This window comes from Rhinolophus sinicus, linkage group LG09, assembly GCF_036562045.2.
Source record: "Rhinolophus sinicus isolate RSC01 linkage group LG09, ASM3656204v1, whole genome shotgun sequence".
Taxonomy (NCBI): domain Eukaryota; kingdom Metazoa; phylum Chordata; class Mammalia; order Chiroptera; family Rhinolophidae; genus Rhinolophus; species Rhinolophus sinicus.
Window position 1 is genome coordinate 34054990 of NC_133758.1, and position 23434 is coordinate 34078423.

A 23434-nucleotide genomic window follows, 5' to 3' on the forward strand; every position below is an offset into this window, starting at 1 on the left:
ATGTCCTAACTGCACAGTACTTTGCTGGATTTGCAAATTGTGAAAATGGGAGCAACCTCCTTGGGGACTTTTATTTATTTAGGTGTTTTTTTGAATTTAGTGAAATTAAAGCAATGTATTTGTCTACAAGACTGGATAATGAACAATGAATTCTTAAATAACAAGTAGATATTTGTATACATAGGATAAACTCAAGTTTAAATTGTTAGGAGAATCGTTGTGATATCCTTAGAGATTTTAAATACTCAAAATAAACATAGGAGGTCTTTCACTTCCTCCCTTTTGTCGACTTCTTTATTTATTAAAAAATGAGCACATGAAATGACAAGAGGAAGGAGTAGATTCTCCTCTTGGTAATCATCAAACCTCCAGAAATGCCCTCAATTTGCTACTTTTTCTTCTCAATTCCTATGGTATCTACAAATTGGACAATAGGTATTTTCTCATTATGATTTTATGGGTTCCTGTCTTAGAGTAGTATTCTGTTAGCTTATTTAGGTAGGCCAGTGATTCTCTCTCTTGGCAGCATATAAAATCACCTGAAAGGGTGTTTTGTTTTGTTTTTGTTTTTTTATAAATGAATGTACCTGTGCTCCAATCCCAGAGATGTTGATTTAATTGGCCTGGGGTGAGGCCCAGACATCAGTTGTTTTTGTTTTTTTACTCTAGAACTGATTGAAGTGTGTAGCCAAAGTTGAGCACCCCGATCTAGGCCGTGTTTTTCATCCTTGGCTATTCATCAAAATCACCTTGAGCGCTCCTAAAAATATAGATTCCTAAGTGTGGAGGCAGAGCCCCAGAAAGTGGTTTCCAGGCTCTCGGCCTCACATAGACAGGTGCTGGCTCAGGTAGTAAATGGCCATCAACTGTGATTGGATGGCCATCAGCTGTGGCTAATTGGCCTTCAGCTGTAACCAGTGAGCCATTGGCCACTAATATAACTGCCATGGCTTCGCTAGCAGAAAATGGGGGCTAGCAAGAAGATAGTGGCTGGGCTGGCAAGCGCGAATTGCAGTTAGCATGGTGGAGTTTGGGTTGCAGATTGCAGAGAAATGGACAGCAGGTTGCAGACAGTGTGGCTCCTGCTTCGTGTGTCTCCAACCCAGCCACCAGCGAGAGTATAGTGGTATGACTCCCTATCTATGGCTCTGTGGGTGTTCCTTTTTGGCCTCACCGTGTCCTGTGTTCTTATGTGAGGAGTGGGAGCAGAGACCCTGCAGGCCACCCCACATGACACATGGCGTAGCAAGCAGGGTCTCCTGCACGACACTAAACCACTTAATTAAGAATCTAATTCCATAGTCTGAGGTTGACTAAGGGAATCTTGTATTTTTACAAGTACCCCAGTGCTTCTGGTAATTAGCCAAGTTTGAGAAACACTGAGAGCAGCCAATAAAAATGCAAAACAAGCCAGAGTGGTCTGCTTTACAACAAAATTTCCTCAAACTCATCTTACTGTTGTTTCTCATTGGGAAAAAAAAATTCCTTCTATCATTTTTGATTTTTCCCGTATGTGTGTTTGTGTATGTGTATTTGGCTTAGCTATCCATCAATCCCTTTGCAGCATTCAAGAACCAATTTGCAATATTTATTTTATACGTTCATGTGCACACAACACATAAAACCAACAAATTAAATACTGGTAAAGTATTTGTGCATATGTAATTACTCTAAGCACACACAAAATAAAACCTTTTTATTTTATTTAAATTTAATTTTTTTATTTTTTGAATTTTAATAACAGTTTATTTGAGCCACAATTGATGACATGTGCTGGGGAGCAAGATCTCAAATGTTCCAGAAAACCTTTTTAAATGACATTTTTCTTTGGGGAACATTTATTTCTTTACAATAAATACTACTTCCCTCACCGATTCTGAATCACTGTCTTCTAGCCAAATTTGGGATTTTTAATTGACATTCTTAGAGTCTGACAGCACTGGGTCTAACATGCATATAATCAACATATTTCCTTCAGGTTTTCCCTACTGGAATACCTCATCTTCATTTGGGAGATAACAGCACTAATTGGGGGGTGGGAAGGGAGTTCCATTCAGCTGAGCAGCCTTTTTCAAGTGGTTTTGCCCAAGGAGATTCTCTACAAAGTTGCTTCTTGGTAGACAGGTATATTTCAACCAGAGATCAGAGTATAACTACCAAGTCCAGGAGGGTGGGGTGGGGATGAAAGAATTCCTATATTTTCATAATTTAAATATTATTATATGCAGTATTCTAATTATAGTCTCTGTTACATACATTTGTACTCAAATCAGCATGGTGTTCTAGAAATACACATTTCACCTAGAAAAATCTCTGCAACTTATACTCAGGAAATATGAAGTTATTGCTCCAGACACAATAGGATTTCCACATTTAGCAAACAAACAAACAAAAATAAATAAATACAAACGAATAAAACAGTATCATCATCAGCAATAACAAAATAACATATTTTGAGACAATAACATATTAGATTTTCTTTTTTTCCCTTCACTATACTGTTTACTTTTTATCTGTGGATACTTTTCACTTAGATCTTCAAATCCTCTGTAGTTAGATTTTTTTTTTTTTACTTAGTCTCAACATGTTTATTTAGTTTTAATTCTTCTACATGGAAGGGAAATTTATTGATATATTTACTTTTAATTTCCTTTTCTTCTTCTTCTTCTCCTTCTCCTTCCCCTGCTTCTCCTTCTCCTTCTTCTTCTTTTTACTTACAGTTGGAAATAAAGTAAGATTGTCCAGGTCTGAAAACAAAACAAAGCATATACAATAGACAATGTTATATTTGCTGGTTATTTAACAACAAACTCTCCAGAAAACAAGACAAAACAAAACAAAACAATGAAACCCTCTGATTTAGAACATGTGATGATTACTACTAATGCAGGACCTGGCAAAATATTGGGCCTATTCCACTCTGAATCCACACTATGCAAATAGAATCTGGGGATTCCTATACTCAGCATTTTCCCTAAATTATCCCATTGCAAGGGGAATTAGCTATAACCAATTGATTGCAGAAGCACCTATAATGCAATGATAATTTGAGCTCAATAGCTAATTGAGGCTATTTCATAAAGGGAGTGTGCTTTAAAGGGTGTAGTTTCTTTTGTTTAACGTTAATCATTGTTAATCTAATTACATAAGGGAAACCACAGTTAACACAAATGTAAAGTATATTTTTAAAGTAGTTTATTCTAAAAATATTTATGGCTTACTATCTTTCCTTTCTCCATCCCATAACTATTTTCTACATTATACACTATATCTGAAAGTTAAAAGTTCTTATATACTTTATTAATGAAAATAAAAATATGGATGTCTAAGAAAAGATTTCTTCCATTTGATGTTTTGTCTATTTGTTGTACGATACAACTGGTAATATAAAAATTTTCCCAATATTTTCCATTTCTTTTCATTGACATTCACTAAGAGGTTTGGAGAATTTAGAAATCTGAATAGTATGTTGAGATCATAAGCACCTAACATCTAATTCTAGAAATTAATATGACAAAACCCTTATTTTACAGCTTTGATTTTTTTTCTTTGTCTTTCTTTTTTTTTGTTTTTACTAATTTACTACTCAAATTAGTAAGCCTCCTTTCCTCTCTGACCTCTGACCTTTAGGTGAAAAAAGACCTAAATCTGGCTCTATTCAAGATTAATGGTGTAACCTCAGGCACATCTTTTTTCTCTAAGTCTTCTCATTTGGAAATGGAGGATTAAATGACATAATGTACATGCAAGTTTTCTATAAACTGTAATATGGCACTTTCACATTTTTAAGAAGATACTTAATCTAAATTATAAAATTTGAAGAAAAAAGGAAAACCTCAATAACTAATATCCTTAGGAGCTCCGTTGCTCAGGGTCTTTAGCATCAGGGACCAAGAAAATCAATTTAGCAAAGTTTTTGGTTCTTTTTGGTGAAAGCAATTTTACGTTCATTCAGTCTTTCCATTTAGGTCAGGATACAGGTCAGGTGCACAGCTCAAAGGTAGTACTCCGAGTTGATTTATGGTTTTCTTCCTTAAGAACTCTGAAATAAACATTTGTTTTATTATGTTTCCCTTTGTCCTAGCCAGACAGAGTTGCCTTGATCTTGTTGTAAATCTTGCACTCTCTCATCTTGGTGCCATTGTTTATTGCACTATCTACATGGAAAAACTTTTTCTTCCTCTATTGATAAAGTCCTTTACTCCCTCAAGACTCATTTCAAATGTCATGTTTCTGGAAAGATCTCTCTGCCCCTTCTGCCCTGAGTTGGCAAATTATCACTCCTTTGTGCTCCCATCAGACAGTGAGCTTACTATAGTCATATCATTTTTCACTTGTATTTGAGATCCTGATTTAGTGCATGGGACATAATAAGCATTCAAGGAAACTAGTTGAATCAATCATTGTCTGTCCTCTTCATCTTTTCTCATGCCTTCTCTCTCTTTTTCTTTCCCCTGGTCTTTTCATCTCCTATTCATCTTAATATTTTTGTTGAACGTATTATTTTAAAATGTATAAACTTGGGTATGTTCTATTGATTTTTTTTTTTTTTTTTTTTTTGCTATCACTGCTGTCTCTAATTTTGTGCTATAGAATTTAAAAATCCTGTATGTTGTGGTTTTGTTTTCATATATTGAGATACATGAAAGTATTTCATTTAAAAAAGACTAGAATTCTAAAATGCTTCATATTCCATTTTAGAAGTAGTACAACTAAACTATTCCCTTAAGCTGTATTCATTTTGTAGCATATTAGAAAAATAGGGTATTGGCCAGGCTACCCATGAACCAATGTAAGCTGCAGCCTGCTTCTCATCTGTGGCCTGGTTCCTCTTATGTTTCTCTTCCTGGCCTTGGGTTTGCTCTCTCCATACATAATATATAACATAAAAGTAAAAATGTATCTATTTAAAATGATAAATATATAATGTAAATAAAATATGTAATATAATTTAATATAAAATGTATAAAATGTTACAACAGCAGGAAAAATGAAAACAATTTAAAGCATGAATATTCCTTTCAAGTCCAAGCAGAAGGAAAATAAAATAAAAGTCATCTGAGGTTATTCATTGATTCTGCTTCCTAGCCTGGTCCAATATCTCGTGTACAATTGTCCATGGTGTGAATTTATGTATCCTTCTTCTTCATTAAGATCAATATCCGCCCTCTTCCCCTCACCAGAACAGTCCACAGGACATAGTGGGAAAGCAATGCATTTCCTAGAATTTGCATTATTTGGTTTAAAATAACACCACCAGGACTTCAGCAAAACATACCATAATGTGCAGTATTTCAGAATACTGGTAAATTAGCAAAAGAATTAGCATAAGAGTTGAGGCTAGCATGAGATAAAACTGAGTTTTGCTCTGTGCTTGAGACCCCTGATCTGTCTTAAGAGAAACACAGAGGGCAGGCACTCACGCACATCCTCAAAGTACAGGTAGGACTTCTCAGAAACATTCTAGTTCAAGTGCATATAGGAAACTTTTACCACAAGACAATCCAATGTACAAAGTGCTTCTCTGTCCACAGAGGAGAAAGTATTTTGTGTGGTCATGCAGAGCAGTTTCTGCTTCCCATTCTCATCTTTCTCATTGTCTTCCAGCACAGAAAAAAATAGCCACGGTTCATAGCAACCATTGCAAAGACCAGCATTTGAAGCCCTCATCTTCACCCTTGGGCCCACAAAGAAGCAACAGGACCATAGAGATGACAGTCTGTTCAATTAACCTTAGGTAAGAACAAATTCTTAGAGGCATTTCATAAAACACTATATAGGATCTGAGCAATAGACATTTATTTTTGTTACATCCCAAAAAAGCTACAGGAGCACTGGGGAATGCGTTTTATTTTTACTTCAATAGAAAAGAAATTGGAAATGGTTCCTTTGAGTATGTATCACATTTGCTGTAGCAATAACAACATTTAACATTTCTATCTAGCAGACAGATCAATTGGTGAAGCTCTGGGTGAGTTTTGTGGTTGTCACTTCAGAAAATACCAATAGTTCCTCAGGGAAGATTAACATTTCAATGGACTTATAAGGCAAACATACTTTCACAATATCACCAGATTCAATGACAAAAACAAAAGGCTAGGTACTCAAAGTTAACAACCTTATCTCAAAAAGAAGATCCATTGAAGAGAGAGTTTTAATTATAAACCTGTTTGGTTTTTTTCAAATGTGCCAATTTCCATATAGTTCCAAATATATGCCAAAAAGAGCATATACATCACTTAAAATTGCACTGGCTTGGCAGTTGTGAAAAGTGCTCAACTTCAAATTAAAATGTCTTATCAAAATAGTAGGATTTTTAATGAAGTAATCATATTTAATCTTGGGTAGGATATTTATTGTTGCATTCATTATCAGTAAGAATATACTGTATTTCCCCGAAAATAAGATCTAACCAGAAAATAAGCCCTAGCATGATTTTTCAGGATGACATCCCCTGAATATAAGCCCTAATACGTCTGTTGGAGCAAACAGTAATATAAGACCCGGTCTTATTTTCGGGGAAACACAGTACATTGGTACTCTGTTTTTGTGATGCAAGTTGGTTTTACGGGTATATAGCAAGGGCCATTAAATCCCATATCTTTTGACCCGGAAAGAACTTCTACTTGTGGGACTGTATCTCAAGAAATGACCCTAAATCCAGAAAAGAGTTTGTCTATCAAGGTGGTCTTTATAATAATGAAAAATTAAGAACAATTTAAATACCCAATATTAGGGAATGGTTAAATCAATTGTAATTCATTTAAGGAATTTAATACAACCATTAACATAGCACTTGTCATGATATATGAAAAATGTCTGTTTTATATTATTAAGGGGAAAGTACATTCTACAAGGTTACATTTATAGCACAGTATAACAACATTAAAAATTCTATGCACAGAAACTAGACTGGAAGATATACCCTGGAAGATTACCCTCCTAATTTTCTATCTTAACAAAGTTTAGGTACTGAGTATATATTCTTATGTTTAAAATCAACATTTAATAATATGATTTTTAATATGTAAGATAAATAAATGACAGTAAGAGTCCATCTATCATTAAAAAAAAAATGCTTTTCAAATATTTAGCTTTGAAGTCCAAAAAAAATTGGAGGAAATATCAGGAAGCAAATCAAAGTCATTCATTATGTTCATTTCACCAGAATTTTAATCTTGACCATATCATATGAAGAATTTTAACTTATTTTTAAAACATATAGTGGATTGTAATCTCCTTGAGGGCAATAGATCACATCTTCTTCAGCTTTCTATCATCAACACCACGGCTAATGTTTAGAGTATAGAAGGTATTGATAAATGATTGATGGATGATTGACTGGTATTATTGAAATGGCAATAAAAAAAGGTTAGTTTGGTGGACATTTTTTGATTTGCCTGTCTAGCCACTATTCCTTCTTTTTCTGTCAATAGGCCACAGTTGTCTTTGGGCAACCACTTCGCCACTGCTTTTTGTCCATGTGGTCTAGCCCACTTCTTGACTTTAGGCTTAGGACAAAATTTGGCCAGTGGGATTGTGTTTTGTTCAAATTGTTGGAAACAAGACGTGCTCTTTCAACTATGGATTACTAAACCAATAGAATGTCAACTGGTGGCTTCTGGTGGCCATCTTTGTCTGCACACTGAGAAAACAATGATAATAAAGGAACACAAAAAAAGGCACGGCTAAGAAATGGAGAGAGCCAATATCTTGGTAATATCATTTGATCACTTGGCTCAAGCTGTGCCTGAATTTAGGATATTCCTGGACTTTCCATTACATCATTTAAAAAAATCTCTTTATCCTCAACTATTTTATTTTGTTTTGTTTGTCTTAAGCTAGTTTGACTTACATGTGTGTGCTGAATAGAGTTCTAAATTATACAGAGATATGTGCTGACATTTCTTTTCATAGATCTGCCAACAGTTTTGATAATAATGGGAATTGGTTATTTTATGTAAAATTAATTGGTATTCTATGCAAATAACCTCAACAAATCATTGCTAGTAATTATTAATACCTATGCATTACTTCTAATTTCTAATAACCATTTACCCAGATAAAAGTCTATGAGTGTAATTGAAGGGGCTTTCCACTGCAGAACATTGGACTCATGGGACCCAAGATGTTTTCTATAGCTAAGATTTCTTTTTTCTTTGTTCATATACTTCTACTCTCCCATACTAAGCTTACACACCTGTTTTACCCCTGTAGTTTCTCTTATCTTCGGTCATATTTAACACAACGTGCCTTATTATGGTTTCATCAATGTGTACAGCATTCCTACCAGTTCAACGTCTTCTAGAATAAATTGGGTTACCTGACAGAGACAATAATTCTATTGATAAGTGGCTATTTTGAGGCCTTGAATTTATTCATAACCAGAACTTTCTGGAAGTTAGCTGTGTATAAATATCTCTTAAGAAATTTGTCACTGTATTTTCGTAAGATACATACTTTGAAATTCATAGGAAGGCATATTTTCTTGACATGCCTTAAGCTAAAAACTAAAGAATTGCAAGGGTTATATGGGTCTTTAGATTTAAATCATTCTCTGTACAACCATAAATCTGTGGTGGAAAACAGATCATGCAACATTTACATATTTCAAATAAATTCTTCTCTTCTACAGGAGTCTCTGCACTAAGAATGTAATTATTGCCTATTCTTAATTTCTCTCTAAATTACTGAGACATTTAATTGTTACAGTGCCTCTTTTTACCATATATTTTGAACTGGAAAGAAATAATTACATTTGTATTTTCCTTCACAAAGTGTGTCTTAAAAAAAAAAAAAGATTTCTGCCTTCTTTTTTCTGTGTATGGTACTCATCTCTTAGCATAGGTCAGAGCCCAATACATGGACCCTTAAATATTTGTTCAATGAATAAATGTGTTTGTATATGTTTGGATAACTTTTACCTAAGAGACCTTGGATTTGCAATAATTTTGTTTGTTTCATTTTAAATTCAATCTCTGTAACTTTTTATTGCACACCAAAGCAATTATGTGTAGAACATTAGTGCTTATTATGAGCCAGACATTGTTCAAAATGCTTTCTATGTAACATCATATTTATCCTCATAATAACCTATAAAGTAGCAGCTATCATTATCCCCATTTTATGGATGAAGAGACTGAGGCATGAGGAGTTAAGTAACTGGCTTAATGGTATATTGTTAATAAGTAGTAAAGCCAGCTGTTGAACCCAGGAAGTCTAGCTGTAGAGTCTAAGCTCTTAATCATTGTACTACATTGTCAATCATTCAATTAGGTTGTTAGACATAGATTAAAACAAACAAAATACAACAAACAGACACACAAAAATAAAATAGAGCTCTTTCTGAAGAATCTGGTGGCAAGAAATTGGAAGATATAAATTTTGTTCTTATTTAACTTGATTTTAAGGTCATCAATTTTATTATAATAAATTGTTTTCCTACAAAGTACTTAGATAAGGAAAACTTTGTGTATAAGTAGAAAATCTGGGAGAAATATTTTAGATGTGACCAATTTGCAAACCAATGACTTGGAATTAGCTTTCGCACAAGTTTTTCTATTACTTTCGAGAGAGATAACAGGAGAAGAAAACATGTAACAGCAGTGTAAAAGGAGCAGGATCAAGAAAATCAATTTTCCAGAGTCATGGACAGTATTCTGGATGCACTTGTACTTAGCAAGGCTTTGCATCTCTTCAACAGGCCAATATGTGCTAATTTTTTCAGTATCACCAATTTAATTTTTGTAATGCATTCTTTCCCATTTTCATAATATAGGAAGATGCAATGATGACTTTATTAGCTGGAAAATATATTTCCACTTTCCAGGATTGGAGAACTGGAGAACTTGAATCTGCATTCTTTAAGCTACAGACATATATATTTAGATATAACTCGGATAATTATGCTTAAACATACACAGAATTACACTCGGATCTACACATATACACTTAGGTAATTATTCCTATCTCTATATTTCATTCTTTTCTCTCAAAATACCAAATATAAGAATATCCAATTAAAGTGATTTTATTTTCTTATTGAGAAATCAAATTCCAATGGAGACACAAAACATATTTATTGGTGGCTATATCTTTGGCAATAAAATACTACAAGATGTCTTTTAGTTCTTGTCCCGGAGTTTTTATTTCCCAAATCTCCCTGGCCCATAATTACAAAGAAACAATTATATTAGTATTTTCACCTCTACATACAAGAAGGAATTGCTTCTACTATCAAATCAGCAAAAAAAAAAAAAAAAAAAAAAGTTTTCATCCTTTACTCAACAGCCTGAGTTGGGCTGGATTTTTACTTTTCAGTTAAACATAAGGTGGAAATGTAAGTAGCAAGAGCAGGAAGAGTAATTTCTGGTATAAACATCTGTAAAGTAAGTAGTTTAACAGCCATTTTACTGAGCTATAGAATAATGCTCACCAAGGAGACCAGATCTCATGGTGTTCTGCAATGATTGGCTGAAACTAAGAAGTGTAGAAGGTAACAGCTTCTGAATACATTATACTAGTTTCAAATTGGCTTACTGTTCAGCAAGACAGAATTCTCACATATATCATCATTTTCTGCTCCTTTTCGAAGTGATGGCAATTGGTGGCAGTCAGACCTATGTTCAAATGTTTACTTCTCCATTATGGGTTAATGGGCAAAGGATGATTACTTACTTTTTTGTGGTTTCATCATCTAAAAGGCGTCTTCATTTGGGCTGTTTGGGAGGATTCACTGAAATGCCTGTCACGGCTCCTGATTATTATCAGTGGCCCAGGAAATAAGAATTTTAGTTCCCTCTCTATCCCTCAAATTAAGCAATTACCATTTTAAAATATTCACCCTCCTTTCCTAAATTCCATCACTGATGTTGTGTGCAATTGACATTGAAATCACTGCGTTGTGACAGGAGAAATGATATAAAAAGATCATCAGTGTTTAAAACTAAGCTTGCAGGAATAGTGTACTTTTAGGCTAGGATATCCTACATGTAATGTACAAATGATTAGGATGAATGGAGTGATAAAGAGAGTTGGCCTCTATTCATAGTTATTCTTGAATAAAGATACACAAGGAAAAAAAATATTGCCTCATGAGTAACAAAAAGAATAGAATAAGAAAATTACATCTCAGCTATTTATTTCTTTATTCTCTGACTTCTATATACATTCTGGTAAATTCCTTGGACATCTAGAGGACCGAACCACAGCGGACAGACAATAAAGGGAGTAGACACCATGCATCCATGAAGCTGCTGCTGTACACTGGAGTGCCAGCTCTCTGGCAGAAGTGCAATGCTCTATGAGACAGCCTACACTAAATGCTTCGATAGGGAGATAACTTCTGATGATGTGATATGACATCTGCATATGAGTATGTCCCCTGATTTGCCAGCGGCAGCTGAGTAGGCATCAATTCCTAGCATGGAGTTCGTGCACAATTTGTGTTTGTACCCAGGGGCAAGGTAGGTTAATAAGGCAAAGAAGGAGGGGAGGACGTAGGAGTGGGTAATAACTGGGGAGGACTTCAGAGCATCAACCTGGGGGGAAGGGAGGAGGGCCAGTGATCGAGGGTGTTCCCCTTGCTTCTGCTATGTGTCAAGTGGCAGGAGAAGTTTTGAAAGCTGCTGTGAGGAGGAGCTAGTGACTGGGTTTTGGGGTGTTTTGTACCCCACCCTCCCCACTTGTCGGAAAACCTCTTTACATTCAGAGGTAATTGAATTGGAAGGAGAAAGACTACCCCAGGAACAGGAGGAAAGCAATTCTCCTGCTGCTCCTCCTCTTGTCACTTATCATTTGCCTCCTGACTCTCCTCCAAATCAAGCTGATCTGCGCCAGGGTGGCAGCAGAATACCCAGCACAAGTGCCAGCCATTGGGAACCTGCTAAGCTGCCCTGTGCATCCCAAGCTGCCCTGTTATCCAGTCACCATCCCTGACCACTGGGACCACTTCTGATGGCTGTGGCCTCTGCAGCACCAGGGAGCACCTTCTGTAAGCAGCTCCTTTTCTCTTTCCTGGTGAGTAACACCCAAAGGATTAAAGAATTCAAGCATGTTACTATGTGCTTCCTCCCTCCAGTTTAGGCTTGAAAGACAATAGGGGTGAGAGTGAAAGGCAGAGAAGATAGAGTAGGAAAACTAAAACAGACCTGAGAAAAATTCAAGGAAGAGTTGAGAGACTTGGGACCCTGATGGCAGGTGCTTTGCTTGCTCTTCAAGTGCCCACGGCCAGATTGTTAGTTTTTCAAGGGAATCCCCTGTTCAGTCTTGCTGTGGTGTTTTTCTAAAGAGTAATGGAATGAATTCATTCCTCAGGCATTGGGCCCAGGAGGTTCTGAGGTTTGCTTTTGCTACTAGTCATAAATAAGCTGCAGTTATTTAACATGCTTAGTTGCAGTGAGCCGTGAGAAGAGGAAAAGGACTCTGGGTGAAGATGGGAATGACCCAAGACTTTCTTAGTTTTACCCAGGAAGAGCTAAGAGTAGGGTACAGCTATTGTTCAAGCAAGGGGTTTAGCTTGAGAAAAAATAATAAAGAAAAATATACCAGCTATTGAAAAATGTCGTTAACTTGGTTATGGTTTTCCACTTAGGTGTTTAATAGCTTTATAACTGTGTATTCAGGTGCTAATTTTTCTTTGGTGGGCAGAGGGAAAGGGGAGTTGTCCCACATCTACATCTGGCATTTCTGAGCACTTAATTTCCTTCTTTTTTTCATTTTAGCCAAATGTTTTAACTTCAAATTATATTTTCAGAATTTAAAGATTTTATTGTATGGGGATAAACATTTTCTCCAAATATATAAAACACAGTGTGGAATTGATGGTTTCCTTCTCATCCTATAACTGCCTGGGTGGGGATTGGGGAAACTCAGAGACCTTACTGAGTTAGTATTAGTCACGTAAAATGTGGTGAAATCTTTCCAAGAATTCATCCAGGTTTCTTTTGCTTTTGGCTTCTGCTCTGTCTAGTATCCTTTGGTTTATCTTCTGCCCATTCATCCGTGATTTCCATAATGACCAAAAGGATGTGTGACCCCAGCTGTCTCCAATTCACTAAGCTGCTAATTTAACCTGAAGACTGGAATAGTACTTCTGGAAACCTACCTCCATTGTCTCTGTCTGCAAACGGAACAGAGAACCAGTGAAGTGGGGTCCTGGGCAGGAAGGAAATAAGACAGGTGTAGGAGTGGGAATGTGGATATATCTTATGAGAATAATGTGTGTATATGTATACATGTATACATATGCATGTATATGTATATGTGTATATGTGTATATTTGAATATCTATTTCTAATTACAAAATGCCCTTTACACATTTTGTATTTAGATTATCAGCAATAGAATTTTTTATGCTTGGAAACTTCTTTAGATATAACTTAGTTCAATCCTTGGCATTAGGAATAAAAATATCAAAAATGCAAATAAAATATCTGTGTTCTAAAAAGTGGTTATTTAAATTAAAACTGAACACAAATGTTCTTTTTTACATTCCAGTCTTTGGTACCATCTGCCTAACAGAGTTTCTGTAAAATTACAACTATAGTTATGAACCACATAACAATGTTAGGGTCAACAATGGGACCCCGTCTACAAATGATGGTCCTATAAGATTATAATGGAATTGAAAAATTCCTATCACATAGTGACATTGTAGCTGTCCTAACGTCAACACATTACTCACGTGTTTGTAGTGATGCTGGTGTAAATAAACCTACTGTATTGCCAGTCATATAAAAGTACAGCAGTGCAATTACAGTCGTGGGCTATGCCATCCAGGTTTGTGTAAATGCACTCTGTGATGTTTGAACAAGGAGGAAATCGGTTGGCTACGCATATCCCAAGAGGTATCCCCATGTTAAGCAGCACATGGCTGTATTTAAATAGGCTAATACAATATATACAATAGACTTGAGATGGAAAAGTAGTGTATATCCACAATATGATTAATAGTCTTCTTTCCTTCTCCCACATAATGGGCCCCATAAATCTAGAACAATATCCTCAGAGAAAAACTTGATCATAAGAACCAATCTATTTCAGGGAAATCTAGCTCTGGTCTATTTTATTTCTAAATAATAAAAAAGTAGTCATTTTAATAAACGGAAGATGAAGCAAATAAACAGAAACTCCCGGAAAGAGAAGCAAAATAGTTTTTAACTCAAAGAAACTTAAACTGATAGCTTTTATTTTTCAGATAGTCTCTGTCTTCTTTCCTTGAACTACCTAGCTTTTTAGGACAATTGTGTCTTGACTTTGATTAAAAATCTTTTCCCTGTTGAAAGCTACTCTTTATATTTTGAAATATGTTTCTTTTTAGACTAATTTTGTGAATGAGATCATTTAGACTTTAAAGTTTATGCAAAGCCAGTCCAAGTAGTGATTTGAGATCAGTAAATATTTGTGCATGTTGTTCTTTAAGAGGTTATAAAAAAACCTCTCAAATATTGTCTAGACTTAATCAACTATACCCTCAAATGGTTTGGGTCTGTGAAAATGTGATTTGTGTACATTATGAAGTATAATATATGATTATTATATTCTAGAGTTAAGTAATTAATGCTAAAAATCAGAATGACATTTATGAATGGCCTTAGAGATGATAACTTTTATATAAAATCAATGGTTCATAACATATTTTCTTAAAATGATACAATATGATTTAGGTTCTAAGAACTACTGTTCATTTTAATTTTGTCATTGATACTAAATGACTATGATGCCCCTAAAACTACATTCTTTGCTGTTTCCTTTTAAAATAAGTATGAAAAATATTGAAGGATTAGAAGATTAACTTGTTGCTGGAATTGACAATATTTTTATCAATAAGACATAATTATAATGTAAAAGTTTGTAATAAAACGTATTCCTAATTATTTTTTTTTTCTTTTTTCTTTTTAGGTTTTAATATTGCTTTGCGATGGTTGTCAGAAAATTTCTCTTCAAGTTCCTTCTCATCTTCAGGCTGAAACACTTGTAGGCAAAGGTAAAAAACAGTATTAAGAATTTCATAGTTTTAATTGCTACATTTAGTTTCAGGCTGCTCTTGTAAAGTTTGGAATAAAAGTCATATAGTAGCTACGTGGCATTAAAATTCAAATAAAATGAAAGGTAATTTGCTTGGGGTTTTTTTTTTGTTTTTTGTTTTGTTTTTGGTAGTAGTTAGAAAAAACTAAAGTTCCAAGTTGTATTCTTTTCTTACCAGAAAAATTAGCAAATATCAGAGGACTAAATTATCTTAGTTTAGTTCAAACAAAGCAAGACACCAAAACCAGAAGCATATTTTAATCCACATTGACTTATCTGTAGCCAAAATTACAAAATCGAGATTTTTAAATTGATTTCATATAAAACAGACGTGTCAAAATTTAAATGGCTCAAAATAAAATTTGTGTAAAAATTGATTACAATGAACTGGTATGCATCAATTTATGTGATCTATCTCACAGAATAGCTTGTGAAAGTCAAATAAAATTTCAACTAGTCTTACTATCACAGCCACACCTGAAGCACAGGTTAGTTGTTCTGAGTCCAAGAATAACATCCCTTCCATCAAGGTTTTTCATCAGCATTAAGTTTACATTTAAAAAAACACACTTTAAGTTCAGAAATGGTATCCTTCCCAATAGATGTTGCTTCGACCAGTGCTTTAAATTAATCTCTGGTATCTTTCAAAAACCATATCAAATATATATAGTCTATACTCTAAAGACACACAATAAATATGCTAAATGTATTAAATATGTAAAGGAAATATTTTGATAACAATCACAATATATACTAAGTATTGGGTTTATTAAACCTCCAGAAGATACTATACAATGATTATTTGCAATATTACTGAGAAATATTATATAAGTATAAACCAGTTTTCTTATTTTTGCAAGATTTAACTATCAAAGATTAATTCAAACAAGTTCAAAATCGACTGATGTCATGCGGTTAGTTACCTTACATATAACATAAAACAACAAATTTTTTTTATATGTGTAGAAACCCATAAGTCAAAGTTAAAGTGGAAACAATAAATCCAGTGACACTAAAAACATATTTTGTCTATTCATAAATTAATTTATGATGAAAGTAATGGAAACTGTGACTTCATTAGTGTAATTATTTAATTTTCATGGCCCCTCAGTTTTAGAATAGCAGGTACTCATCAAATTCCAAGTGTGACTTTCTGCTTCTCATGCACCAACTTGCAGTTGTTATTCCTGTAAAACTTGTTCCATTATGTTTCATCTTACAAATTACTGTGAAATTTCTTCCCTGCAGTGAATCTGAAGGAGTGTCTCCAACCAGCCAGCCTAATCCTGTCAAGTGATCCTGACTTCAGAATTCTAGAAGATGGCTCAATTTACACAACACATGATCTTATTTTGTCTTCCCAACGGAAGAGTTTTTCCATTTTTCTTTCGGACAGTCAGAGGCAGGAAGAGAAAGAGATAGAAATTGTTCTGGAAGCAAGAGGAAAGAAGGTATATTCAGCAAAGACTTAACCATGTTAATCTGCTTATGAGAGTCCTTCCTTTCATGGACTTCGTTCCATGTTAAAAATCATTGCTCTTTAATGCTCACTTGGTCGTCTATTTCATTGATAATTAACACATGTAAGGACTAAGCTGTTTTAAGGAGTGTTAGTGCTGTTTATAAATGGTATAAAAATGAACAACTCTATAGCCAGGGAGCAAAGTCAGAATATCAAAGATTTCAGACAGTGCTTTGAGATGTGGTAATAAGAACAACCAACCTGAAGATCAAGGCAGGGGTGAGTCTGTAACAGTGAAAACTGATTCAGGCTGGAAGTGTGGCACTCCACCCTGAGTGGCTCTCTCCCAAGTGACTATGGGTGTGAGTCTCTCTTTAAAGAAGAGAAAGGATTGTCTAAAGCTTACTCCCATCTGAACTGAAAATTCCATGGGGTCCTTTACTTCAGAAAATGAAGAAATGGCCAGTCCATAGCATTGGTTTCAATGTTCTGATGCTAGATTCACTTTCTTGCAGTGAGTGGTGGTGATCAAGGATAAACCTGTATAATTTTACTAACTAGTGTTACCCCAATGCACTTAATAATAATAAAAAAGGAATGGGAAAGGAGAAGGTTATTGGAATTCATGCAAATCTCACTTTAAGCCAATTCTGCACAATGAATTTGGTCTTATAAAATCATTTTTTAGTAAGTGATTTGACTTGAGACTTTCCCAGCTAAATTTCTTTTGATTATAAGAACTCCTCTTCATTAAATTCAGAATATGCTTAAGGATTACAAAATATTATTTTATATCAAAATTGTAAAGAGTCTCCAAATCACATAAAATAAAACATACTTGAAGAAATGCTGACCTGTATTTTGTATAGGTACACAAATACTTTGAAATGCAGCTAGTGTTTCAACAAATTTTGGTTGTACCACTCCTAGTAGAATAAAATCCATTCTTAAATATTTGTTAAGGGATTATCTATTTTTAAGGGTCTTCCTTTCTCAAGATGGCAGCTTTTACCAGTGCCTTATGCAATTCTGGTTTGTTAGCTGGTTAAATCGGGAAAAAGGTGAAACTGTTTCTTAGTCATGGTGTGTGTGTGTGTGTGTGTGTGTGTGTGTGTGTGTGTGATTAATAAAATAATAAAATAAAAAAACAGAAATAGTTTGGGGTTTATCTGTGACATTATTATGTACACCCTCACTTATTTTCTTCATGTCTGTATAAAAACCCTATAATGATAAGCCATGCTGTGTATTTCTTTCTTCTTCATCAAATGTAGGTTCCTAAGAAGAGACACGCTAAAGACACTGTCCTCAAACGCAGCAAGAGACGATGGGCTCCAATTCCATGTTCTCTGATGGAGAACTCACTAGGTCCATTTCCACAACATGTTCAGCAGGTACATTTCATCTTGTTTTATTTCATAGGTTAGAGGGTTTTTGGTTGTGTGTTTGTTTTTCAACATTCCATTTGAATTGCACAATATTTTGAATCAGGGCTTTAACCTATTGGTACTAATAAGGATCATCCATTCACCAGAAATAGGGTCCCGTAGAAGTGAATCAGTGTCATTTGTCACTTTCCTCCAGAAATCATATTTAACATTTAGAAAAAATTCTATATTTTGAGTTTCTGATGCTCTTAGGTTTCCACCCAGATTTCCCTAAATACTCTACTGGACTTTAGCATTCATGTACAGAGGACATGCCTACAGATTTTGCATAATTCAACTCACGATTTAACACATCCTCACAAAAAAGAGGTCAATATTTATGTTTACCAAAAAGGTGGTGTCACTGCCAGGTAAGTCTAGGGTAAATATAGGCCAGCTTTGAAGTTATGCAATTTTTGAAGAATTAATTTTGGGAGGAAAGTTACATTATTTCTATTTTTTTAATCACGAAATTCTCCATTCCAAATAATTCAAAATCACTGAAACTGTTACTATAATTGATACAGGAATAAGAGCAAGTGAATAGGAATTACAAAGGTGTATTCAACTCCATAAATTTTCCACAAATATGCAGATAATACAAAAGCATTTGGGACCAAATAAATGACAGTTTGTGGCTTTGCATATTCAGAATATGAATAAGAATTTGAAAAATATGGGAGATGGCAGGTAGATAAATGGAGGAAAGAAAGAATAGGTGAGTAGGAAAGAAAGCAAGTGATAAAAAAACAAACACGAAACATCAAAAGATGTCAGATTGAAGATAATTTTTATACTAAATTGTCACTTACTGTTATAGGTCCAATCTGATGCTGCACAGAATTACACCATCTTTTACTCCATAAGTGGACCAGGAGTGGACAAAGAGCCCATGAATTTGTTCTTCATAAATAAAGACAGTGGGGATATCTTTTGTACACGAAGCATAGATCGTGAGCAATATGACCATTTTCCAGTAAGATAATTTGATTACTTATTCAGAATTATGTTTTTTATTACTGGTTTAATATTTTCAGTGTTGCTTGTTTATATATTAAAAGAGTCAATTACTTGATTTAATATTTTAAATATCATTAATGTGTAACATAAACTACAAATTTCTATTGATGCCATTGATGAAAAAATGCAATGAATATAAGGGAAGAAAAGTGGAGAACTATAGAAAGTATAATGACAAATTTTAAAGGACAGGTTTTGATCTGTAGAATCCTGGGATAACAGTGAATTTATTGGGTTCAAAGTTCCCTGAGATAACATGGTTCAATTATTTTCAACTCTACCTGTACATTATAAATGACATGATAACTTTTTAAAAAAATACTGGTCCTCTGGCCTATCCTCAGAAATGCTGATCTAATTATTCTGACACGGGGCCCAGTCAGTTGAAAATTAGAAGTCATCCAAGGTGATTCTAAATGTGTCCTAAGGTTGAGATCTGCTGTTGTAGCCTCTTCCATATAAATAGCATTGTGCTTTTCTTTTTTTCTTGCTGACTGTCCTTCGGGAACAAAAATCTTGAGCATCATTTTATTTCCTTATAATAAATTCGTTTTATTCTATCTAATCTTACCCATCCCCCAAATTCTCAGTCTTCTGAAAATTCAATCCTTTTTTTTTTTTTTTTTTTTTGGCTTTCTGTTTCAACTTCACATGTCTCCTTCGCATTCTGATATCTAATCTGACATATAAGAATTCACACTGAATTTCGGGGTGATGGAGAATGGAACTGTTTAAGCAATCGGTATCTTGAATTATAAGACAGTGTAGTAAAGACATTTTTGGTAAAGAAGCACATGAAAAGGGAATTTATCTTATACCTGGGAAGTTCAGAAAGTAAAATCTTAGCAGACATCTAAAAAATGAGTAGGAATTGGTGGCCATACAAAGGCAGCCATTGAAAGAAGTCGATAGTGTGGGGAGGAGGAGGTACCCAAGTGTTATAGGCCGAGGCATCAGCAATAGAAAGATTCATTTGTTTAAAAGAAATCAACAAGGACAACAACAAACCCTGGCTGAAGTGTTGTTTGAAGTTAAGGAAGAGTGTGAAATACAAGGCTAGAGTGGTAAGAAAAGAACAGACTTGAAGGACCTTATAATTCATGCTAAGGACCCTATCCTCAGGATGTCAGAGCACTACACTATATAAGGTAGTGCAATTTTTGGAATAACATGAATGTTCCACTTCAGGGATTTCATAATGAAATAAAATGGTTTGCAAACATTTTTATCTTTCTGTCAAGAAGCCAAATAAATAATGGTCAAATAACACACACATATCCATCCCTGTGTATGTAAATATGTAAGCTCTCTGCTGCTTTGGGAGTTCCTTCACAAGAAGAAAGATCTAACACTAGCAGTCACTCTTGTAGAGAAGTATAAAGCTGCCTACTCTACATGTTGAGATGTACTCTTCATTTTTACTGTGCTGATAACACCCCATTTATGGATTTTGAGGTTTCAGCTGCTTCTCACTGGTCAACCTTCTGTCTGTCTTGACTTATTGGGATTATTGCCATGAAAAACAAAGAAAATCATTTAAAATTAAAATATCCCTTTGCTATTTTTTTGACATTTTTTTTTTTCAGGACAAAGGAATAAAGTAGTTTGGAATTTATGCTCAAAGTTGAGCTTTTGAATAACTTGCATAATTAGTCATGTTTCTCTAGTTTCCATTTACATGGTTAAGTTTGAATTGCCATTAAGAAATGCCACTTGCAAATCAGTAACATTCTTAAAGGGAAGTATAACAACCAGATGTGAACATGATGCAGGTTGTACAATCACTTGAGGCCATATGGAATAGAAGCCTTCTCTGTCAATGTAGAGATTAACAGTAAAATAATATGTCTTTGCTTTTCTATCAAATCAATTGCCCTTATTGTTTTATACTGAAAAGCTTATTTTTCTGGAAATTAGTAGATTTTCAATACCTGCCACTTTTCCTTTTAGACTCGAATAGGTCACAACCTCAAGAATTGGTTTTCTTCTCTGTTTTACCGGCTGCTAACAGTTGTCTCACCTACCACCTCAGAGTTGTTTTGGTCGTCAAATGCCATAATGTTGGCAAGATCACTATATAACTGTAAAGCTCTTTAAAAATATCCTAATGGTAAATCAAATAAGGCACATGCTCCAGAATTTTGTTCTCAAAACTGGGGATTTTGATGGGATTTCTCAGTTCTTTGCTTTTATCTAACCTCTATAAATAAGTGTTAATAAATTATTATTTGAAATAATTGATTTCATTGATTATTGGGAATGGTAGCCATGGTTCAAATTCAATACATATCATCGCTGTGCTCCTGTTCTCTCTCTTGCCCCATGTTGTATTGTTTACCTTTGCCTCGTGGAGACTTTTCAGGGTCAGTCACACCATTTTCACAGTTGGAGGAGTTAGTCATAAACCACTCAACTCATCTAGTTTTTTAGGGATTCACATAAGGTCATTTTTCCAAGTTTTTCAAAAGAGTATACAAAAAGAGAATTTTCTTCAATAATTCCAAGTTATTCTATGAAAGAAAGCAGCTACAAACACTTTTACTCTTTTAAAAAATATATATTAAAGAATAGTTGGCATACAATATTACGTTAATTTTAGATGCAACACTCTTCCTCTTTGAGTGTTGAGGAGAATCTGTACCCTTTATAAGTTCACAGGGAAAAATCAGTTCAATCTGTTTTCTTCTTACCTATCCAATAAGAACCTTACTATCTTATAACCTATGTTTCCTTTTTGAGACACAAGTCTATCCATTGTCTTTATATGTGTGTTGTTAATCACATTGTGTACCCACTCAGCTTTGGTGTTACCGCTCTCCCTTTCTCTTTGCCCAATCTACACTGGATACCTGATGCCCCTCTTTACAAGCCCAAATTCAAGTCCCAACTCCTGCTGTCAACTTTTTGCATATTCCCAAAGATGAGAGCAATTTCAAAGATAAGCACAAATTATAGTATGAGAGGGCTAAAAGAGCTGGGTTTCTTCAAGCTATAGAGGCGATTCAAGGGGAAAAGGACACCACAATAATACACACTTGAAATGAAATAATACTCTTCTAATTCAGCTAAAAATATGCTAACTCTAAAGTATATTCTATTTATGTATACTTATTATATTTATTTATACTTATAACAGTATTTAAATGTATTATTTTGCTTTTAATATAGAATAATGAGAATAACTGTTAAGCAATTACTTTTAAGTTTCTTTGAAATTATTGTTGTAATGACTTTAAAAATATTTATAATTATGTTCTCTATTATATGAATATAAGTGTATTCTCCTAGGGGGCTAGGCTACACTTTAAGGTTTAGCTACATTTCTAGTTTAAGTTGTCCCCTTTACAGTAAAGATTTCAATTTTGATTTATTTTTTAGGTACTCAGCTCATTTATAGCAAAACGAAAAACAATACCTGAAATGGTACCGGAAACAAAATCACCACATCTGAATCAGTGGAAAGTGAAATAATATTTACTTGTCTTAGGTTGGTGCAAAAGTTATTGTGGTTAAAAAGGTTAAGAAATAATTGCAAAAACTGCAATTCCTTTTGCACCAACCTAATAGTTAAACATCAGGAAATATTATTTCAAAGGACAAGTGATTATATGGCAGGAAGCAGATGATCATTTTCATTGAAGAGAAAAACTAGCAAAGAATAGTGTAAATTATAGCAGAATGGGCTTAGATTAGATATGAAAATATTTTAATGTCAATGTGATGAGATAAAAAAATAATTCATTACAATTGATTCCGTAGAATATTTATGACATTTTTTACAGAGGGTGAACTTAGGTGTAGTCTGTCTTCCTAAAAGGAAAAGATGTGTGGAATTGAATGTAAAAAGCTAATTGTTGAAGAATTCCCCAGTGTAAGACTCTGTGTTAGGTGCTCCAGACACACAAATATCTGTAAGACACAGACTTCGTCTCTGAGGACAATTGTAATCTAATGGAGACATAAAACAATTTCATAATTTTCTCTAACTGCAACTCTCAACTGGCAGCAGTTTAAAGAAAAAAATTATATCAAAAATGGGGAGAGGAAGGCTGAATAGTTTGACATCTGGATGTGATGGTGGTGAGGATGATGATGGCCGTAATGGCAATGGTGATGGTAGTGGTGGTGAAGGGGTGGTAATACACTCCAGTATTACACTCCTGAGTTCAGAATTTATTTGAGAAATAAGATATAGAGACCAGACTGTGGAAATCAAAGTATAAACTTTGTTACTCAAATAGCACACCTGGAGGTTGTTTGGGGAAAAGTGAATAAGGGGACAGAGAGAACATGGATGGTTATTTCAACACTTCCCATCCTAGAGATTAGAGTGGAAATTACTTCTCCTCTATGTTAACATGTGAAGATGAAATGTTGCATGTGGTTACTTTGGTCAATGATGGATAGGCAGATCACTGAAGAGTGTGATGAAGGTATAACGTTTAAAGATGTGCTTTATGGATATGAATCTCACTCCTGAGTTTTACATAGGTTGGAG

At 34.4% G+C, this 23434-nt stretch overlaps 1 protein-coding gene across 1 annotated transcript in view; it reads left to right on the forward strand.

Annotated features, from left to right (window-relative positions):
- DSC1 (desmocollin 1) overlaps positions 1–23434 on the forward strand; it is a 313848-nt gene that overhangs the window by 276666 nt on the left and 13748 nt on the right. Inside the window, exons 7-13 of the mRNA XM_074339731.1 lie at positions 5608–5737; positions 11196–11465; positions 11825–12018; positions 14902–14986; positions 16276–16478; positions 17764–17883; positions 18737–18892. Coding sequence (XP_074195832.1) covers positions 11956–12018; positions 14902–14986; positions 16276–16478; positions 17764–17883; positions 18737–18892 — 627 coding nt within the window. The 5' untranslated portion in view covers positions 5608–5737; positions 11196–11465; positions 11825–11955. The remainder of the gene's footprint in view (positions 1–5607; positions 5738–11195; positions 11466–11824; positions 12019–14901; positions 14987–16275; positions 16479–17763; positions 17884–18736; positions 18893–23434) is intronic.